The sequence below is a fragment of the Mauremys mutica genome, chromosome 11 (genome assembly GCF_020497125.1).
Source record: "Mauremys mutica isolate MM-2020 ecotype Southern chromosome 11, ASM2049712v1, whole genome shotgun sequence".
NCBI lineage: Eukaryota > Metazoa > Chordata > Testudines > Geoemydidae > Mauremys > Mauremys mutica.
The window spans coordinates 16,065,484-16,084,842 of NC_059082.1; the positions used below are offsets into that span (position 1 = coordinate 16,065,484).

General features: G+C 42.6%; 1 protein-coding gene across 1 annotated transcript in view; it reads left to right on the forward strand.

Annotated features, from left to right (window-relative positions):
- Nucleotides 1–461: 461 nt before the first annotated feature.
- Nucleotides 462–19,359, forward strand: part of ABHD17C (abhydrolase domain containing 17C, depalmitoylase) — a 55,035-nt gene continuing 36,137 nt past the window's right edge. The window contains exon 1 of the mRNA XM_044980894.1: nt 462–1,410. Coding sequence (XP_044836829.1) covers nt 869–1,410 — 542 coding nt within the window. The 5' untranslated portion in view covers nt 462–868. The remainder of the gene's footprint in view (nt 1,411–19,359) is intronic.

Sequence of the window (19,359 nt, forward strand, 5' to 3'; positions counted from 1 at the left end):
GGCGGGGCCTGTGGGCGGCCGGGCCGGGCGCTGCGCCCCGCTGGTGTGCGCCGCTCCGCAGGTACCGGGGCGGGCCGGGCGGCCCCTGCCTAACCCGGAAGCGGTGAGGGGAGCCGGGACATGGCCGCTGCCTGCTACTGTCTCCGCGCCGCAGCCGGCATGGCCCTGCCCGGGGGGAGCCGAGGCTGAGGGGACGCCGCCTGCCAGCGCGGGGCCGGGGCCCTTCAGCGAGGGTCTGCCTGGGGGGGTCGATCCGCTCGGGGCTCTGTGGGGGGATCCGGGGGCCGGTCGCAGTTGGTCGGTGTCTGGGGGTTGGGCTGCACTGAGGGGCTGCAGGATTGGGCCAGGCACTGGGTGCAGAGCCGGGGTGGGGCATTGGGCTTGGGGTTATTGTGAGGAGTTGCGGTTTTTTTGGGGGGCGGGAAATCTTTCATTTAGTGGTTTTGGGGGGTTGTATTGGGGGCAGGTCTTATATGAGGGGAATTAGATTTTAATTCTGGTTTTGGGGAGCTGCACTGAGTCAGATAGATTTTGGGGGGGGCTTGATTAATTTTTTTAGGTGCTCCAGAGCAACCTGGGCAGTGTGAAATGACTAGGTGATTTCAGCCCATTTGGGGGAGTTGGATTTATTGTAGCAGGTTCTGAAGGAGGGTTGCACTTGATTTATATTTTGCATTCCCTCCCCCCTCACACACTAGATTTCTTAGATTTGGAGGGCTGGATTGGTTTTGGTGGCTTCCAGTTTTGGGGGGACAGTTGCAGTTTGCATTTTGGGGGTGTTGCTCTCGCAAGGCTGAGAGTGGGTTGCGGTGGGTGGACTCTGAATTTCCCCCCCCCAGTGTGGGTAAATTTTTCTCCAGCGTCGCTGATGCCAGAACAAGGCCCCAGAATGAACGGTTTCTCTCTGGGCGAGCTGTGCTGGCTGTTCTGCTGCCCACCTTGCCCTAGCCGCATTGCTGCCAAGTTGGCTTTCTTGCCCCCGGAGCCCACGTATACAGTACTACAGCCTGAGCAGCAGCAGCAGCAGGAGGCTGGGGCGGCAGCAGCAGGGTCTGGGACCCCAACAGGAACGGGCAGCTGCAGTCTGCACTTGAGTGAGCGGGCGGACTGGCAGTATTCACAGCGGGAGTTGGATGCCGTAGAGGTTTTCTTTTCTCGCACATCTCGGGATAACAGGCTGGGGTGCATGTTTGTGCGCTGTGCCCCTGCCAGCCGGTATACGCTGCTCTTCTCGCATGGCAATGCTGTGGATCTGGGCCAGATGTGCAGCTTCTACATTGGCCTTGGCTCTCGCATCAACTGCAACGTCTTCTCCTACGACTACTCTGGCTACGGGGTGAGCTCAGGCAAACCCTCTGAGAAAAACCTGTATGCAGACATAGACGCAGCCTGGCAGGCCCTCAGGACAAGGTAAATTGATGTTGGGGACAAGGTACCAGAGCATGGCTCTTGGCCTGCTAAGGAATATGGGTATTTCTGCATACAGCTCTCACCCTGTTAAACTCGACATCTGTATACTTAACCTGCTAAGGGGTGGGAGGAAGAAGTCTGTATACACTTCTTAACCTGGTAAGAAGTGTCTGTTAGGTTTTTTTTTTATGCCTTCAGGGGCACCAGCAACAGTCACATGAGGAACTGCATGGCTTGGATTGGTAATGAGATTTTGCTTATTGGGTCATCTCTATATCTGGGATTCAGTCATCACTAGCCAACAACTGATGTAGCCACACCACTGCCTACCTCCATTGATAAAGGAAGCTGTAATGTGCAATGATTGAGCTTATCCCAGCTTGACACCAGGTTGAGCTCAGTGGCTGCAAATCAGAACTTTGTCTATGATTGGGGTTTGCACTGGTGCACTTGCAACATTTGTTGGCCAGCAGTGGTGAATAGGGGCTAACTCCACATATAGACAAAGTTTGGGTAACAAGTTTGAATGTAGATCAGGTTAGTGATGACCAAAAAAAAGTAACTATCTGATGGGAATTAGAGGTTGGGAGTCCCCATGTTCCATGGAAACTCTATAACATAGGCCTTCCTCTTTAGCAGTGGGGCAGGAGAGGAGGGGACAACTCAGAGCTGAATTCCCTGCCTGGCAGCCTGAGGTCTTGCATCCTCCCAGAACAACCTGGCCAGTGTGAAATGAGTAGGTGATTTCAGCCGATTCCTGGGGGCAGGTATCCACCTCACAAACCATCAACAGAATTGCTGCTAATTGAATCTCCCTGTTTGCAGATGGAGCATCCAGGGATTAAATAGGCATGGAGTCCAAACTGTCCTCTTGCCTCTGGCAGTGACCTGTCTGGGTCAAGTTTGAAGCATGCTGTTGGGTGGGAAAGTAGGTGTAGGAAAGCTTACCCTTTTGCTGTATATACTGTACCTGTTGTTTTGTGGGTTAACTGAGTTGCATTTCCAGGGCTCTTGGACAACTCCTGGGAATACTGAAACTGCTTGAAAAATTGAGTTAGTTAATTTGTAAAGAACTAACTAGTGCATGTGATGTTGCCTAGTGTAATGAAAGAAAGGATCAAATGTGTTGTAATACTTAGGCCCATGATGGATACGATCTAAGGGAGGAGAAGTGCTAAATAAGAGCCAAGTATTAAGGTGACTGTGATTTGTTCCCCCCCCTCACTAGCCCCACCTTTAGTATCGTCTAAATCAAACTTGAAAAATTGCCATGAAAATTTACCAATCTAGGAACGCATTCTTTGTCCATTCTTCTAGATTGCAAGACTAAATAATTAACTTGCCTCTTAAAAATGATCTGCTTCAAGTGAATAGAATTTTACAAGACTGATCTAAACCTGTTTTGTGGCTTTATTTTACCCACAGGTAAAAGTGCTGCTTTCTTTCTTTATTTCCTAAGGCAGACAAGGTGATACTTGTTCAGTGAAGGAGGATGCTCCTTGTTGTGTGTTTGTATGTTCCAATTCTTAACATTACATTAACAGATTTAGACTTTATAATTGTCACGGCTCTCAGGAGTCAAAATAAATGGTATAATCAATGAAGTTGGTGCCTTATTGACACATGTTGATTCTGGCCATGGAGATTTACATGATTCTGACAGAGATATGTATACTTAAATGTGTGTGCTTGTGTGTACATTGACTCACTGCTGGTGAGGAGGAAGATTTCCTTAGTAAATATATGTATTGATGATGCCAGCTAAGGGATCAGTTGCTTAAGAATGTAAGCTTTTATCTTTTAAAAAAATCTCTGGCTTCCTAGTTGTAAAGAAAATCTTTTAAATATGAACCAGCACAAAATTGTCTTCCTGAGCCTGCAGACATTTCCTCATATATTTTCTAAGCAGCATATCAAAATTAACAAGATTCTGCTCAGTTTCACAGCCACTATTCAGAATTTCGAGCAGCATTAGAACTGAGACACGATATCTGTAAGCGCTTTCATTATAATAATGCAAGCCTGATCCATAATATGTTAAAATACATGTGTTATACTTGAACGCTATACCATTACAGTAATATTTAAGGCTCATTTGGACCTGGTTTTCTGTCAGTAATACTGCTCCAATGGAGTCTGTGTATGCTTTGATTTCCACCTTAAATTCACAATACTTAGACATATTGTAATGAAGTGCAATGCTAAATTAAGTCATGTCCTGAAATACATTGAAAAGTGCCTCTTGCTAACGAGGCCACGGGAAGCATTTAGGTGTCCCTGTAGGTTCTTCTGAGTTCACCAAAGACACCCTTAGAATCTTCAGCTTGAAATGTTACTGATCTGGAAGAGTCATTTGTTGTCTGTGCCTGCCAGTGTTGGTGACATCCAAGAAAGAAGTTTTCAGGATGTGTCTAATTAGCCTGAAAGGATAGACATGGGACCCAACGATGATTTTGATAATAAAACCAAACATTTTTGCAGAATAACCCAGGCCTCTGCCTGGCTGCAAGAGGGGAATGTTTGGTACATTTCTGAATTTTACTCAATTTTAGTTTCACAATTCCCCTGTAAAGTACTAGTAGTTTTAGTAAAGTTAATACTGATTTTATCAATATGTATTTAATATTACCATCAGTAGTCAGGCAAGACTGGCATTAATTCTTAATGGGAGTGTGCAGGAACGGTTCTCTTTACCGCTATGTATTTTAACATGCTCATTGAGCTGTTGACCGTGTATACAACGAATTTATATTAACAAATTGTATTTTAATATTTTGTCTGTAATAGGCAATGGATTGAAAATAAACCATATGAAAAGTAGTTTTAATGTGTTCACTAGCTGCTATTTGTAAATATACAGGAGTTCCTATAGTGAGTGTTGCAACTGTGCACATCGAGGTTCCCAACTATATAATAATTTGAATATTAACGGGCCTGATCTTGGAACACAAACCTGTCAAGTCTCAAAGTGATAACTGGGAATTCTTAAGTAATCTATAGATCAGGCTACATAAGCACCTCAACTTTTATTAATTCTTTACTCAGTATGTGAACTAGAACAGTGTTTCTCAAACTGGGTTCCATGACTCTCGGGGTCTGTGAGGGTATCCCGGGGGTCTGCAGGCCCCACTGATCAACTCCTCTTCCTCCCTCCCAGTGCTTCTTACCTGCCTTGGTTCTGCACGGCTCCTGGAAGTGTCTGCCAGGTCCTGTAGAACCTAGGCACATGGGTGGCCAGGGAGGCTCCATGTGCTGCCCACGCCCGAGTGCCGGCTCTGCAGCTCCCATTGGCTGGGAACCGCGACCAGTGGGAGCTGCAGGGGTGGCACCTGCGGGCACGAGCGCAGCATGCGGAGCCTCACTGGCTGCCCATGCGCCATGGGGCTGCAGGGACCTGGCAGCTGCTTCCTGTGAGCTGCAGTAAGCGCCGCTGGGACCCCGAACCCACTTCCAGACCCAACCCTCTGCCCCAGCCCAGAGTCCCCTCCCACACCCAAGCTCTCTCCCGGAGCCCGCACCCCCTGAACCCTCAGCCTTGAGCCTGCTTCTGCACTCCAAACCCCACATCCCCGGCCCCACCCCAGAGAACACACCCCGAGCTGGAGCCCTCACCCCTCCCCTGCACCCCAACTCCCTGCCCCAGCCTGAATCCCCTTTCTGTATCCCAGTCCACTCATCTCTGGCCCCATCCCAGAGCCTGCACTCCCAGCTGGAGCCCCCTCCAGTACCCCAACTGCCTGCCCCAGCCCAGAGCCTGCACCTCCAGCTGGTGCCTTCACCCCCCTCCCATACCCCAATCCCTACCCTAGCCCTGAGCCCTGTCCCGCACCCCAAACCCCTCATCGCATGCCCCCTGCACCCTAACCCCCTTCCCCAGCCCAGTGAAAGTGAGTGAGGGTGGGGGAGAGCGAGTGACAGAGGGAAGGGGGATGGAACAAGCGGGAGAAGGGCTTTTGGAGAGCGGTCGGGGCAGGGGCGGGGCTTCAGCAAAGGGGTGGGGCAGGGGGTCCCCACATTCTTTTAATCAAAAGGGTGGGCCTTGGTTTGCTAAAGTTTGAGAACCACTGAACTAGAAGATATATTAATCTGTCATTTCTTTAAATATAAAAAGGTCTAATCTCTGAGCTGGAGGTAAGCAAAATACACCGGACCCTCACTAGAACGTGGGATTTGGGATCCATGCACGGTACCGTGTTAACGCGGGGACCATGTTATAGTGGGGGACTACGTTAAAATGATTTGCAATTAAAGTAATTAAATTTGGGCTCCTTGGCCGCGACCGCGTTATATGTGAATTTGCGCTATATAGACACGCGTTCTAGCGAGGGTCCGGTGTATGGTGGATAAAAATTACAAATTGGATTTTTTTTAATTTAAATTAAATACAGGTATTTAAAAATCTATTTAAAATTAAATTAGAAATTATGACAACCTATGTTAGATTATAATGTTAAGACTATTAAAATAATATTAAGCTGTACATGTTTGTTGCTGAAGCTTTAAAGAAAGTCAAAGCACTGAACTTTGGGAAGTCAGTGGGAAGTGCCTCTAACCGTTGTTACAATTAAAGATCTGAAAGGATTTCTATTATAAACTCATTTTAAGGGATTAGTTTTATTTTTAAACATCTGCATAGACTGAAGCATGGGGGTTGCTGTTTTTAAGCTTATAAATGGAGAAAAATTGATCAGTATTTCCGATTATTTTGCTTCAGGGTAGACTGGTTTAAATCAACAGAATTTAAATCACTGATTTTTAATCATGATTGAAATAAGCAGGCAGGAATCCTTGATTTTAGTAATCAGTTTTACTCTTGTTTTGCCATTTGTACTTTTTAGGTATTTTCCTAAAGAGAGGGTGATTCTCATTGGTTGATAACCATTAAAACGTGTTGATTTGCAACTAAATATAGCCTTTACGCTTAACTTGGTGCTTCTTTTTGCTAATCGGGATACGCTATATTGATGCACATTTATTAAGCAACTATATAGCTTAAATTACATTTTTATAGATCCTTAATTTTTACATTTTTGTTAAAAAAATGGTGAACGATGCATTTCTTACTAGATGACTGATGTTTTACTTGTGATTTGTGTCAAGTTCAACAAACAGTGCACAAAAATGGCATTTTAAAATTGTTTATTGAATAAAACTACTTCAAATGTGCTGGATACATACAAAAGTTTATCAAAAAGTACATCAAAACATATTTTGCATTTTAAATTAACTGATTTATTAAACAAAGTATTATCTTTACTAAGTGAATTGAATAGATATTTTTTTCTGCTTGCTGTTGTCCTTCAAGATTTTAGAACTAGTAGATCTCATCCTCTCTCACCTAGCTTTTATTTATAGATGGAGAAGAAAAGTTTTCTTGCTTTTTCTACTCCCAACTGGTTTGTTAACTTTGAATAAACCAGTCATTGGTTTGAACTAATTGAATAAACTGAAGTGAAGAAAATATTCTTTCTGCATCTGCAGAAAAGACTACTTCTGTCAAAAGCTGGTTCAGCACTTTAACAAACTTGCTAGAGCCTTTATAATTACGGTGTGCTCATAAACTGAGGAGTTCAGGCTGAGATAAATCTTCTTCCAGTTAATTAACACACTCCCATCAAGGACCTAAATATTTTATTTTGGTAATTCCTGGATTAGGTGACACTTTCTGTGAGTTAGATTCTTTGTTTCAGTTTGGTCAGTCTATTTTGCTTTAATTTGTTCTACAGATAGAACTGGGCATAATAGAAAGTTTTTCAGACCCTTTGTCTTTTATGTCAAGGTCTAATTAGGTTTAGTGTTCTTTGCTGTTTGTGGTGATATAATTAACTTTTATCCTAATATTTGATTGACTGAGAGGGCGGCTGATACGTATGATTCCTATAGCTTGACTCTCCCTTCCCCCCCCTTCCCCTCCCCCGAATTACTTGTGAAATATTAAAAACATTTCAACAATCCTATATTAAGGTAAATTCTGTTAGCCTTATGAATAGGATACACATTCCCAATCATCCAGTTTGGGTATTATGTTTAAACTCTCGAGCATGACCACAAACATTTTTCCCATCATTATTCTTTGATATTTTCCCTACTTCTATGTTGCCTGTACTTGAGTCAATTGCAGATTGTGTAATGCTTGAAAGACTCTGGTAATGGGTATAGTATTCTCTTACTGTCATCATGATATTTAATTAAATGTCTTTGTTAAATCTGTGAGTTAAATTCTACATCCAGTTTCACTCAATAGAAAATAAATTAGATAAAATCGTAAACTGATCTCCTGGGCTGTGTGCAGTTATTGATTGGTGTTGATGGGAGTGAGTGATGGCTAAACCGGAGCCTCTCCCCCCACTCTTCATATTTTTTAGCTTACGCTGATGTGCTTCAGATATGTAGGAGTGATAAAATCAATGTATACATTCCCTAAACTCTCCAGGAAAGATTTGTGAAGTGATTTTAAAAATCCTACATGAATGAAAGAAGGCATCACTTCCCTAACTCTTTGACTCTGAAATATAGTATCAAAGTGAAACTCTGCAGTCTGCTATCTGGATGCTGTGAAATGGATGAAGAGGTTGTAGCTGGTTATGTCTGAATCCTTGAAAGACTCGAATATCAAAAGATCTGTGGAGTAATTTATTTAGGTATGGCCTTTCAACCCATAATAGAGCATCAGAACAGTTCAACTTTGATTTATACTTCAGTCAGTAGAGATCTGCTAGTTCTATCCATTGAGTCACCAGTACTGAAGGAGTCAGACTTCAATATTACACAATAGAATCCAAGTGTTTCTGGTAGGAGATTATTTTCCATTCATTTAGTATTCATGATATATCAATCCGGAACTATTTTTTTCCCAGACATGCAGATTTTAAAGATCTCTTCTAGTCTGAACTGTCACTTTATCCAAGCTACATTAAGGAGGGTTGGGGGGGAGGGGTTGAGAAAAGGAAAAGAGATATCTGTTTTGTTGGTCTTCTCTTCCCACACCCCATTCCCACCCAGTGCAATTTTCTTTGCAAAACTTGCCTTAAAAAAAATAAATTGCAAATAATTTTCATTAAAGCCAGAGCACATAACTGCCTGAATTCTTTCAGGGAAGGTAACTAATCACCTGAGGCGGTCCTAGCACTTTTCTAAATCAGAGTGGTGACTGTCTGAGTAGAAAGGTATAGCCCATGTTAATTAATATATTTTTTCAGAGACGAAAATAGCAGTTACCATTTTTATCAGCACACTTAAACTGCCACTTTAATTTTCTTTGACATAATCTTGCTTGAACAGCCCTCTAGCATAAAATCTTGTTTCAAAGAATTCAGATCAAATCATTCAGTTTAGTTGAATATTTGAATAACTGACTTGAGGTTTGTTTAATTAGCATAGTCCCTTGAAGTTCTTTCTGTTAGTCTTTAAGGTGCCACCGGACTCCTTGTTGTTTTTCTTTTAGAGCAGTGTTTCCCAAACATGAGACGCTGTTTGTGTAGGGAAAGCCCCTGGTGGGTCGGGGCGGTTTGTTTACCGGCCACGTCCGCAGGTCCGGCCGATCGCGGCTCCCACTGGCCGTGGTTCGCTGCTCCAGGCCAATGGGAGCTGCTGGAAGTGGCGTGGGCCGAGGGACGTACTGGCCGCCACTTACAGCAGCTCCCATTGGCCCAGAGCAGCGAACCGTGGCCAGTGGGAGCTGCGATCGGCCAGACCTGCGAATGCGGCCGGTAAACAAACCGCCCCGGCCCACCAGGGACTTTCCCTACACAAGCGGTGTCCCAAGTTTGGGAAACACTGCTTTAGAGAATTAGCCTTGTACACCTCTACCCCAATATAATGCAACCCGATATAACGCAGTAAAGCAGCGCTCCAGGGGAGCGGGGCTGCAGACTCCATCGGATCAAAACAAGTTCGATATAACGCGGTAAGATTTTTTGGCTCCTGAGGACAGTGTTATATCGGGGTAGAGGTGTACCTTAATCTTTTTTCAGGAGCTAGTTAGTTGAGCAATTTATATTATGTACATTTGGGGTGAAGGGTGTTAAGATTCTTGAAACTCCTCAAACCTTCTCCCAAATGTATCTCTTTGGTATTATTTGTGTCTGGAGTAAACTCCGACCCCAGATACACACATGCTCAAACAGTATGATCCCGGTGTGACCTATTAATTGCTATAGTTTATCAGCACGTTTCCTTTAATTTTTTTGTATAATAGTTCTAGCACTTGCTACAAATCACATCGTACCTGTTTGTATCCTAGACTTAATCAGATGTGCATAATGTAAGAAAAGTGGACCAGTTAATAATGTTAAGTAGGTATCACAGATTTTGTTCACTACCGATGTAAATATATTCAGTATAATAAAATAATACATTTACTTTACAGTACTTCCTCATTTTTAGTGTTTCACGTGATGGGCAAGTTTCGTTCTAGTTCCGTTTAAGCTGCAGATATTGTGGCTTTTCAAAATAGTATAGGAAGAGAGAGACTCAGAAAAAGATTTCATATTAGTATGATGTTCCTTCATTCCTTAATGTTGGTTGCAAAAGTTCAAAAACTTTTTTTGCTGGCTCTTTTGGCATCTACCTGCTCTGCACATACTTCCTTGGAATCTGACTTCATAAACTGTAGTCTTCATAAATTTGTTTGGATTTGGAATTTTTCCCAAGCATTCTGTGTGACTCTTGGATTTTACTGGGTGGTATTTCCTATTTTTGGCCCTTTTAAAGAGATTATGGTGTGAGGGCTGCAAGCGGTTATGTAATGTACACTCTTTTTATTTTTGGAGAAATTGTTCCCCCCCCCTAAAATTTAGAAAGTATGTGCATATCCTGGTGAACAGTGCAATTAGAATCACATGGAACACAAATTTGATCAAAAATATGACTGCAAAATAGGGTAATGTTACCTTGTGCAGCAATGTATTATACAGCTAACTGCACAACGAACATATGTTAATTCAAATGATTAGCATGCCACAGGCAAGTAGATAGCTGCCACTGGTATTCTGGTAAACATTTTTAATAACTTTGTGCATCAGATTTTAGTGTTATGTTATGTAGATTGTTTTCTTTGTCTTTAGAAAAACTGTAACATTTAGCAAAGATAGTCACTGACTGTAAGATCAAAGCAGACTTGAAAGCTAAATTTCCATCATTGATATATATTTAATTGCCAAGAATAGTTTTGTTAGCTTTGTTTTTAGCTGCTGTTGGTGATAACAACAAAATAAGCTTTGGTTTTTGTTTTTTAGTTGTCTTGGGTGTAGACAGCCTTAAAATTCATCTGTCCAAACTGGACATACCAGCTTTTTGTTTACCCTCTCATCATAAAAGGTTCAGGGGTGTAGTTCTGACCTAATTACAGATATACTAGATATAAAGAACTCTAAAATGGAGGCTGGGTGCATGCTCTTCTCAAGTTGGCATGGTAAAAATAGCAGTGTGGACGTTGTGGCATGGGTGATGGCAAGAGCTAGCTGCCCAAGTGCAAACCTAGTGGGTCCGGTGGGCTTGTGCTAGAGTGGCTAGCCAGTGCTGCTGCTCGTGGCACAATGTCCATACTGCTATTTTTAGCATACTAGCTCGAGCAGAGTATGTATGTGTCTGTCTGCTCAGGATGGGTGCTCGCTTCCAGGTGCAGTATAGACATACTCTGAGTGGTCATGAAGTGTGCCCACATCCGTGTTTAGGAACTCAAGGTATCCTTCTGCCTTCAGTGCGATGTAGTAGATTAAGTGCTGTGAGATAGTTGAGAGAGAATGGTTTTAGCCTTTCCCTTTCTCCTTATCAGAGGTTCGTGATCTCTCTGGATACTTTTCTGCCTGCCCATTACCTGCCTTAAAGAGGCTGGCTTGCAAGGTCTGATGTGTGCATACTACTGGAAGCATTTAGATCAGTGTGGAGTAGGCACAAATGAGTATTTTTGGTTTTTTTGTTTTTTTTTAAATAAAGTGCACCCCTCGGTTACCCATGGTGTGCCTTTAAGTGCTAGGCTAAGCTTACGGAAGCTCGTTACTTGTGTGTTCAAGTAAAACATAATTAGTAATGTTATCTGGGACTTCAGAGAACCAAGGGTATACTTGCCATGAATAAATTATATGGGGGAAAATGTTACAACTACAACAAAAATATGGGCCAACTGTCAGCAAACTTGGTGGCCAAACTTTGACACTGTTTGAGTAAATGGACTTTAAAAGACTGAGTAGACTAAAGGAAAAAAGTTTATTTTTTTTCTAGCTAAGTCCATTTCAGTTTTACGATTCTTTTAATGACTTCCTTGCTTAGGTATACAGTAATTTAAAGGAGATGTTGATGGCACCTGCCTTATGGAGTCTAGCTTGCTTTAATTTCTTTTGTTTTAAATTCTGTTTTAGATTGCCACAGGAAAGCGAGGAAGTGAGGTTATGGTAATTTTCACCTTAAACCCTTTCGCAAGTTTGTTTTAAGAGGATCAGTAGAAAATTAGTCTGTAAAGTCTTGAGTTACACCCAGCAAAGAATGTACCTATCAGAACTATGCAAACACTAATAAATGGGTGGTTAAAGAACATTGTTTTTCTCAAGCCAGTGATGCATTTAATGACTAACCAGCACTTCCTCCACAGGTAAAGATGAATCAGTTTCAAGGCAGTGTTTGGGAGATGTTGAGATAGGCCATGAACGAAGTGATTCTTGTGCCAGTTTAAATTAATGTACCAATGCCCATACTCAGCGTTGTTTGGCCTCTCAGCCACAGAAAAACTGCCATTTTTTTTCTTTATGGACACTGAGTAACTCTTGCGAGTAACCTTAACTGCCGCTGAGTCCAGAGATGTTGAATGCACTCATCAACTTGCAAGTTTAGGCCCCATATATTTGACAGAATCTCTTCAGTGTGGCATATACAGTCCTCATGGTTGAGTACAGTGTTTATCTGTAGCCACTTTACATTCACTTCTTGAATATATTAACTACTGATTTTATCTTTAGGATGTTCTGAATAAGAAAGGATGGAAGATCTAGACTTATACTATATATGTGTGTTATGCATTTTGGAAAAATATCCTGCTATTCCATGGGAAAAATCTTTCCCCAAACCTGTGGATCAGTTAAAATCAAACTGCTGAATCTCTGAAGCAGCTTACAGGTATATCTAATGCTTATCTGATACATAGCTGAGCTAAAGCTCTTCATCGGGCATTACAGGGGGGATTGAACTTAAGATAATAAGAAGTAAGACTTAACAAGGTCCCCTCTGCCTCAGGGCAACTTCAACATCCTGCAGTATGATGCAGAATATTGAGTGACCACTGCAAAATGCTCATTAGTTGAGTGCTGTCAATGTACAGTCCTTTGCCCATGGAGCTTGCACAAGTTACAGAGCACTAGCATGATGCACAAGATGATCGGGTCCAGTCTCTGAAAATCTTCAATGCTAGAATTTTGGCGCTTACATATTCATTAAAAGGAGGGATTTGAATGGAGAGGATGGTTGGAGGGATAGGAAGGGAGTGGTAGAAAGAAACAAGAAGAATTTGGGAGGAGTTCCGGCAGAGGGAGGAGGGAATCGGTGGAGACGGGGTGGACAAGTGCAGGGCCTTGATGGGAGGATGAGAACTTGATGTGAGAGCTGAGGCAAGAGTAGCGTGTTTAGCATTCCAGCTGTGATTAATCATTGTGATGAATGGGAACTATTTGTGAACAAGCAATTTTCAGGAACAGATGGTGGTTCTTTCATCTTCTGTGTTGACTGTTGCTCTTCACTTTTTAGATGAACAACCAGAGACTTGGATGAGGAAAGTTAACAATTGTTAGTGAATCAATGTGGCATCAGTTTTCTTAAAGTACATGCCTCTTCTGAAAATTGCCTGTAAAAAAGGGTATAGGGCAGGGTCTGTATGTCCTTGGGTCAATTACAGCCATATCAGATTTGTTCAATTAGCAAGAGAAATGTTTCCCCTAACTGCTAGTCTTTCCCTCTCAACCTGGCATCGGATAGGCAAGCTGGGTTTTTGTTGTTGCATGCAAAGAACCCAGCTTGATTTTTCAGCTTCTAGGTGGTTTGCAGGGCTGGCAGTTGAAGTGCAGGATTTCTATCAGTTTTGCTATGTTTACAGATCTAATTTGAGGGACAAGAAAGTTGCTTTTGGATGTAGAATTGCCCAGTGGGAGAAGCGGAACAGGATGCAAGTTTTAGGCGCTGGGAAGGAGCGTAAAGCTTGTACTACCCTGTTCCTAGGGCTGCTGTGGGCAAAGCAGGTCCCTTGGGCATTACATTAAGCTGGCTTCAAACAATCCCAGAAAGGCGCACAACACAGATTAGAATTTGTGTAGCGTAGTGGTGTCCTGGTGATGTCCCTCTTTCCCATCCGGGGCTTAATTTGTAATGAAAGGTGCTGGGGCTCAAGCAATTTTTTCCTTTCATAATTGATGCGGCAAGCCCAGAGGTACCAGGGCTATGAACTACCAAGTCTAGAAGTGCTGGGGCTCAGCCCTGGCAAGCCTTGGCACAAATTAAGCACTGTTCCCAGCCATGTAGGCAGTAATATATGGTGGGGTGGGGGTGGGCGGAGTAGAGTGGCATAAGAGATTCTAAATTGGTTTTATATCACCAGAAGGTCTTCCCCTGGCACTGGTGTGAGCCTCCTAGGCTGGATATGTTGGCTTTAAGACCAGATGATGCAAAGGCAGAAAGTAGTTGTACTAAAATGGCAAAATCTGGCTGAATAACTTTATTCCTGCCAGTACGGTAGCAGTTAGCTGAGATGAGCACTTGAATGTTTGTGGGAGAATCCTTGCAATTCATGAAGTGTTTTTGTAACAGTTCAACAAAATAATTATTTGCAAATTAGGAAACTCCCACGTGGGTTTGAGTCCAGATGGGTTCATTAATTAAGAATACCTCAGTCTGCAGAGGGAAGAATTTAAAGGATCCTTATCTTAATGCAGGAATGGAGAGCCTGTCGTATGAAAGGAGACTTGAGGAGCTCGGTTTGTTTTCCTTAACCAAAAGAAGGATAAGAGGAGATATGATTGCACTCTTTAAATATATCAGAGGGATAAATACCAGGGAAGGAGAGGAATTATTTCAGCTCAGTGCTAATGTGGACACGAGGACAAACGGATATAAATTGTCAGTCAGGAAATTTAGGCTTGAAATTAGACGAAGGTTTCTAACCATCAGAGGAGTGCAATTCTGGAACAGCCTACCAAGGGAAACAGTGGGGGCGAAGGACCTCCAGGACTTAAGATTAAGCTGGATAAGTTTATGGAGGGGATGGTATGATAGGATAACGGGTTTAGTCAATAGGTCAATAACGTGCCACACTGGTAATTAGTACAAAGGGTCAATGTTGGGATATTGTTAGCCTTTTCCAGAGGGTCTGGCTGGAGAGTCTTGCCCACATGCTCGGGGTTCAGCTGATCGCCATATTTGGGGTCGGGAAGGAATTTTCCTCCAGGGTAGATTGGCAGTGGCCCTGGAGGTTTTTCGCCTTCCTCCGAAGCATGGGGCAGGGGTCGCTTGCGGGTGGATTATCTGCTACTTGAAGTCTTTAAATCATGATTTGGAGCATTCAACAGCAGAGTCAAGGGAGAGAATTATTTCAGGAGTGGGTGGATCGGCTTATGTGGCCTGCATCTTGCAGGAGGTCAGACTAGATGATCATAATGGTCCCTTCTGATCTTGAATTCTACGATTCTATGATTCTCTGGTAAGTTCTTACTGTTCAGTTTGTTATAAGCTTGGTTTTCACTTTCCTCTATGTGAAATTCATTGGATTTTCTTCAGACACCTTGGTTTATTTGTGAGGGGGCTTCTGTTTCCAGGAAGACTTTGGGCCAGCAGAATGTTTGAACTTTACTTGTTGAAATTCTGTATTAGAAACTTTGACCCCATTGTATGAAATACATGCTAAATTGAGGCTCATTTATCAGCTGTTTACTGTGATATGCTGCATGCATCTGTGTCAGGCAAGTTTCTCTACACGGCATGCATTGTCACCTGGGAACTCTCCAGTGATGAAATTTTTTAACAGAACACTGGCAAACTACTTCAGATATTGATATGTTATGACTGCTAAATCAAATTCACTGTTACATGGTCATATGCATTTTATTTGTCTTTATAAAATAAAAAAAACTTGCATTGCTGTGTAATGGGACACTCACATCTTTTGAAACTAACTTCAAAAATATTTTTTTCTGACAGAGCACCCTTTAAATGGCATGTCCTGAGGTTTTTTAGATTTCCTTTTTAATTTTAAATAGGATTGGTAGAAGGGTTTTTGCTCACAACATAAGACTTTCCTTCCCTCTCCCTTTCTGTCTGCACACAACTGCCTGCTGCTGGTTCAGGTTCCGTTTAGCTGTTGGTGGTAAACACCTTCTTGAAGAGCCTGGGGAAGGGAGAAAGTCCACCAGCAACAAACAGGGAAACTGATTATGTACAAAACCCTGTCCTGTGCACATCCTGGAAATAGACACTTTGAAAATTCTCTGACTACTGAGTTATAGTAATCTCAGGAGTTACTTGTAGAAGGAATGGGTACAAAAGTTTCAGAAGGAAATAAAACCTTTCTCTCAAGTGGAGTATGTCTCTCTCGGAGTGCTAGATAGTGTAATATGAAGGGCAAAAAGAGCTTGAGATGAATGGCTGCTTTCTAAATTCTTTTCTTGTGTTTCTCAAGTGTGACTTCACAGGGCTTATTTGGAAAATTCGACTTTGGCATACTCTTAATTCATTATGGCTATGTCTTCACTGCCAAAAGTGTAGCTTTACATTAAGATAGCTAACTTGATGTAAAATCCTTATGGAGACTAGGCAGAGGTCGCTTTTAGCTCAATATAGCTAATAGGAGTAAACCCCAGGTGGGTGGGGATACTGGGTTGAACTCAGCTAGCTACATCATGATATCTACCTGTTCCTTCTCTGAATAACGATTTTACATTGTTAGTTGTCTTGATGTAAAAACTCACTTATTTTTTTGTAGTGAAGTCAGAGCCTTAATGTTGCTAAACTTGTAGCAGAACTCTACTGTTGTAGCAATCTAGGTATGAATGTTCTGTATCAAGTTTAACTTCATGAATCTCTCTCAAGTTGTTACATGGAGAAGTCTCTTTTGTTTCAACACCAGTTCTGCTATTTTTATGTACAATGGTTACGTACATTTAACCTTTGCCTCAGACTGGTTAATAATTATGCTCTGGCTCTCCACACGTTGCAGGAAACTGACGCTAGAATCACCTTTGAGATGTCAGTACAGTAGTTAAAATAGCAAGTTGTGACTTATCTGGAACTTGGCCAGTATACTGCAAGGTTTACATTTACAGTAAACCTCTAGCCACTTGTTACAGTTTCTAATACGGTAACCCTCTGACCCTTCCCATCAGCTCCCTCTGGACAATTATTTGAAAAATGTTCACTTGAAAAACCCCTTACCTGCAAAACCAATAATATAGTAGTTCTACAGTCTCTTATTAAGATCTGTACTAAAATGTACTACAAATGCAGAGGATCCTAACTTTGGGGGAATACATAATCAAATACCATTGCTTTCTCTTAAATAAAATTCAGTCAGAATTGGTTCTTGGCTTGAAAGCCAAATGAGAGATGGCTTAAAAGAAAAATGTGGCCATCTTTCGAATGTGACTTATCTGAAGTTTTGTGGTCAATGGTAGGATTTTGACAAGCACTCAGTATTGACCTACCTCCTGCTCTCATTGAAGAGGGTGGGAATTTTACCATTGACTTCAGTGAGTTCAGAGTTAAGCCACCACTGAGCACTTTTGAAAATGGTAAAGGAGAGACCACCTCTAGGAGCTGAGAGAGTTGTTCAGTCTCTGTGATCCTTTACTTCTGTGTGGAAAATGCCAACAAGTTCGTGCCAAATACAAATTTAATTGGGCATCTTTCCACCAGAGCTGACCTGAGACCTCAAATCCATTTCACATAGGCCAGTGAACACACACTACTGACCTACATTGAAACTGTCCATCTCTCTGTCCCACTTAAACTTTCCTATCCTCCCAGCAAACTCTTCTTAAATATGCTTCAATTTAACGACTTTCGCAATGAATGGAGTACTTTGGGGTATGAGTCTGGGATGCTTTTCCTCTGGATCCAGTTCTAAATCGGTCATGGGTCGGCAGCAGCAGGGACTTAACCCAGGGTGTTCTGTCTCTCTGATGGGACAGTCACAGTAATTCTCACTAATGGGTTTTGTTCTGAAAGCAGTGCTAATTCTGGGAAAGGAATCCGTGTTAAGTTAAATGTAGCTCTTTTCCTTTTCTTACTGGAATTAACCAGCTATTCTCCCCCCTTCTTTCCCAGTTTTGAGGTACAACATAGGAACACTGTATACATCTCTGCCATGCGTGGTTTTGTCTGTATAAGAAGATGCTGTTGCAACACTTCCATTGTGCCTTTCACCCTGAAGGCTCCCATTGTGCTAAGGGAGGAAAGAAACAATTCTGCACCTACCATTGAAATTCAACCACCTCTGGGGTTAAATGTGACCAGTATGTGTGCACAGCAACAGATTGGCTGTAGAAGTGGGTTCATTATTTAATTGAAACCACAGAGACTATACATAGGCAGAGTGTAGTTACCTAAGCTGGAATTTGACTATGTTGTAGACATTAGTGCATCTACTCTTTCAAAAAGTGACATGGTATATTTGACTTTTTAAAAGTGATCAAAATGTCAACGTTAGTTCTTATCCAAGAGATGGTAACTTCTAACACGGGTCGGCAACCTTTCAGAAGTGGTGTGCCAGGTCTTCATTTATTCACACTGATTTAAGGTTTCGCATGCCAGTAATACATTTTAACATTTGTAGAAGGTCTCTTTCTATAAGTCTATAATATATAACTAAACTATTGTTGTATGTGAAGTAAATAAGATTTTTAAATGTTTAAGAAGCTTCATTTAAAATTAAATTAAAATGCAGAGCCCCCCAGACCGGTGGCCAGGACCCAGGCAGTGTGAGTGCCACTGAAAATCAGCTTGCATGTTGCCTATGCCATAGGTTGCCTACCCCTGTTCTAACAGCACAAGGCTGCTTAATGCCAGGCTGGGGCATTGGTTCATTAACTCAAAAAAGAGTGATACTTGAGTAGAACTGCTAGTACTAGCTTCTTGTGACCATTGTGTTGCACAGAGGTGCCCTACCCAAGTACTAGGTCTGTTTAGATTGTCAGAATCACAGCACAGGGCAAACATATAGGGCTAGATCAGTGTTTCCCAAACTTGGGATGCTGCTTCTTTAGGGAAAGCCCCTGGCGGGCCAGTTTGTTTACCTGCCCTGTCCGCAGGTCTGGCCGATCGTGGCTCCCACTGGCCGCGGTTTGCTGCTCCAGGTCAATGGGAGCTGCTGGAAGTGGCAGCCAGTACGTCCCTTGGCCCGCACCGCTTCCAGCAGCTCCCATTGGCCTGGAGCAGCGAACAGTGGCCAGTGGGAGCTGCGATCGGTTGGACCTGCGTATGCGGCAGGTAAACAAACCGGCCTGGCCCATCAGGGGCTTTCCCTACACAAGCGGCGTCCCAAGTTTGGGAAACACTGGGCTAGAGAGAACACTGAACGACTTGAAGCTGCTGTCATTCCTTCTGATCCATGTTAGTATATCTTTAAATGGACAGCCTTTGATGTTGTGCCCTCCAACCCTCCTGACTAACATCTGTTGGAGTGCACCACTTAAGCAAATATATTAATAATCCTTGAGCTAGAGCCAGACACTACTGTCACTACTGGAGTAGCTGCATGATAATTGGTAGACATGCTATTATCAGGGAAAATAAATTTGACCAGTGAAACCTTTCACCAATTGCTTTCAGAACTAAAGGCAGTCCTGTTACCTAGATACAGTAGCTGCAGGAGAAGTACATGGTATGCAGCATAGCTACTTGACAATTTAAACCTCTTTATTTTGAAACTATACTGGCAAAATGCCTTTTACTAAGTAGTAGCTCAAACAGTGAAAAAGAGTT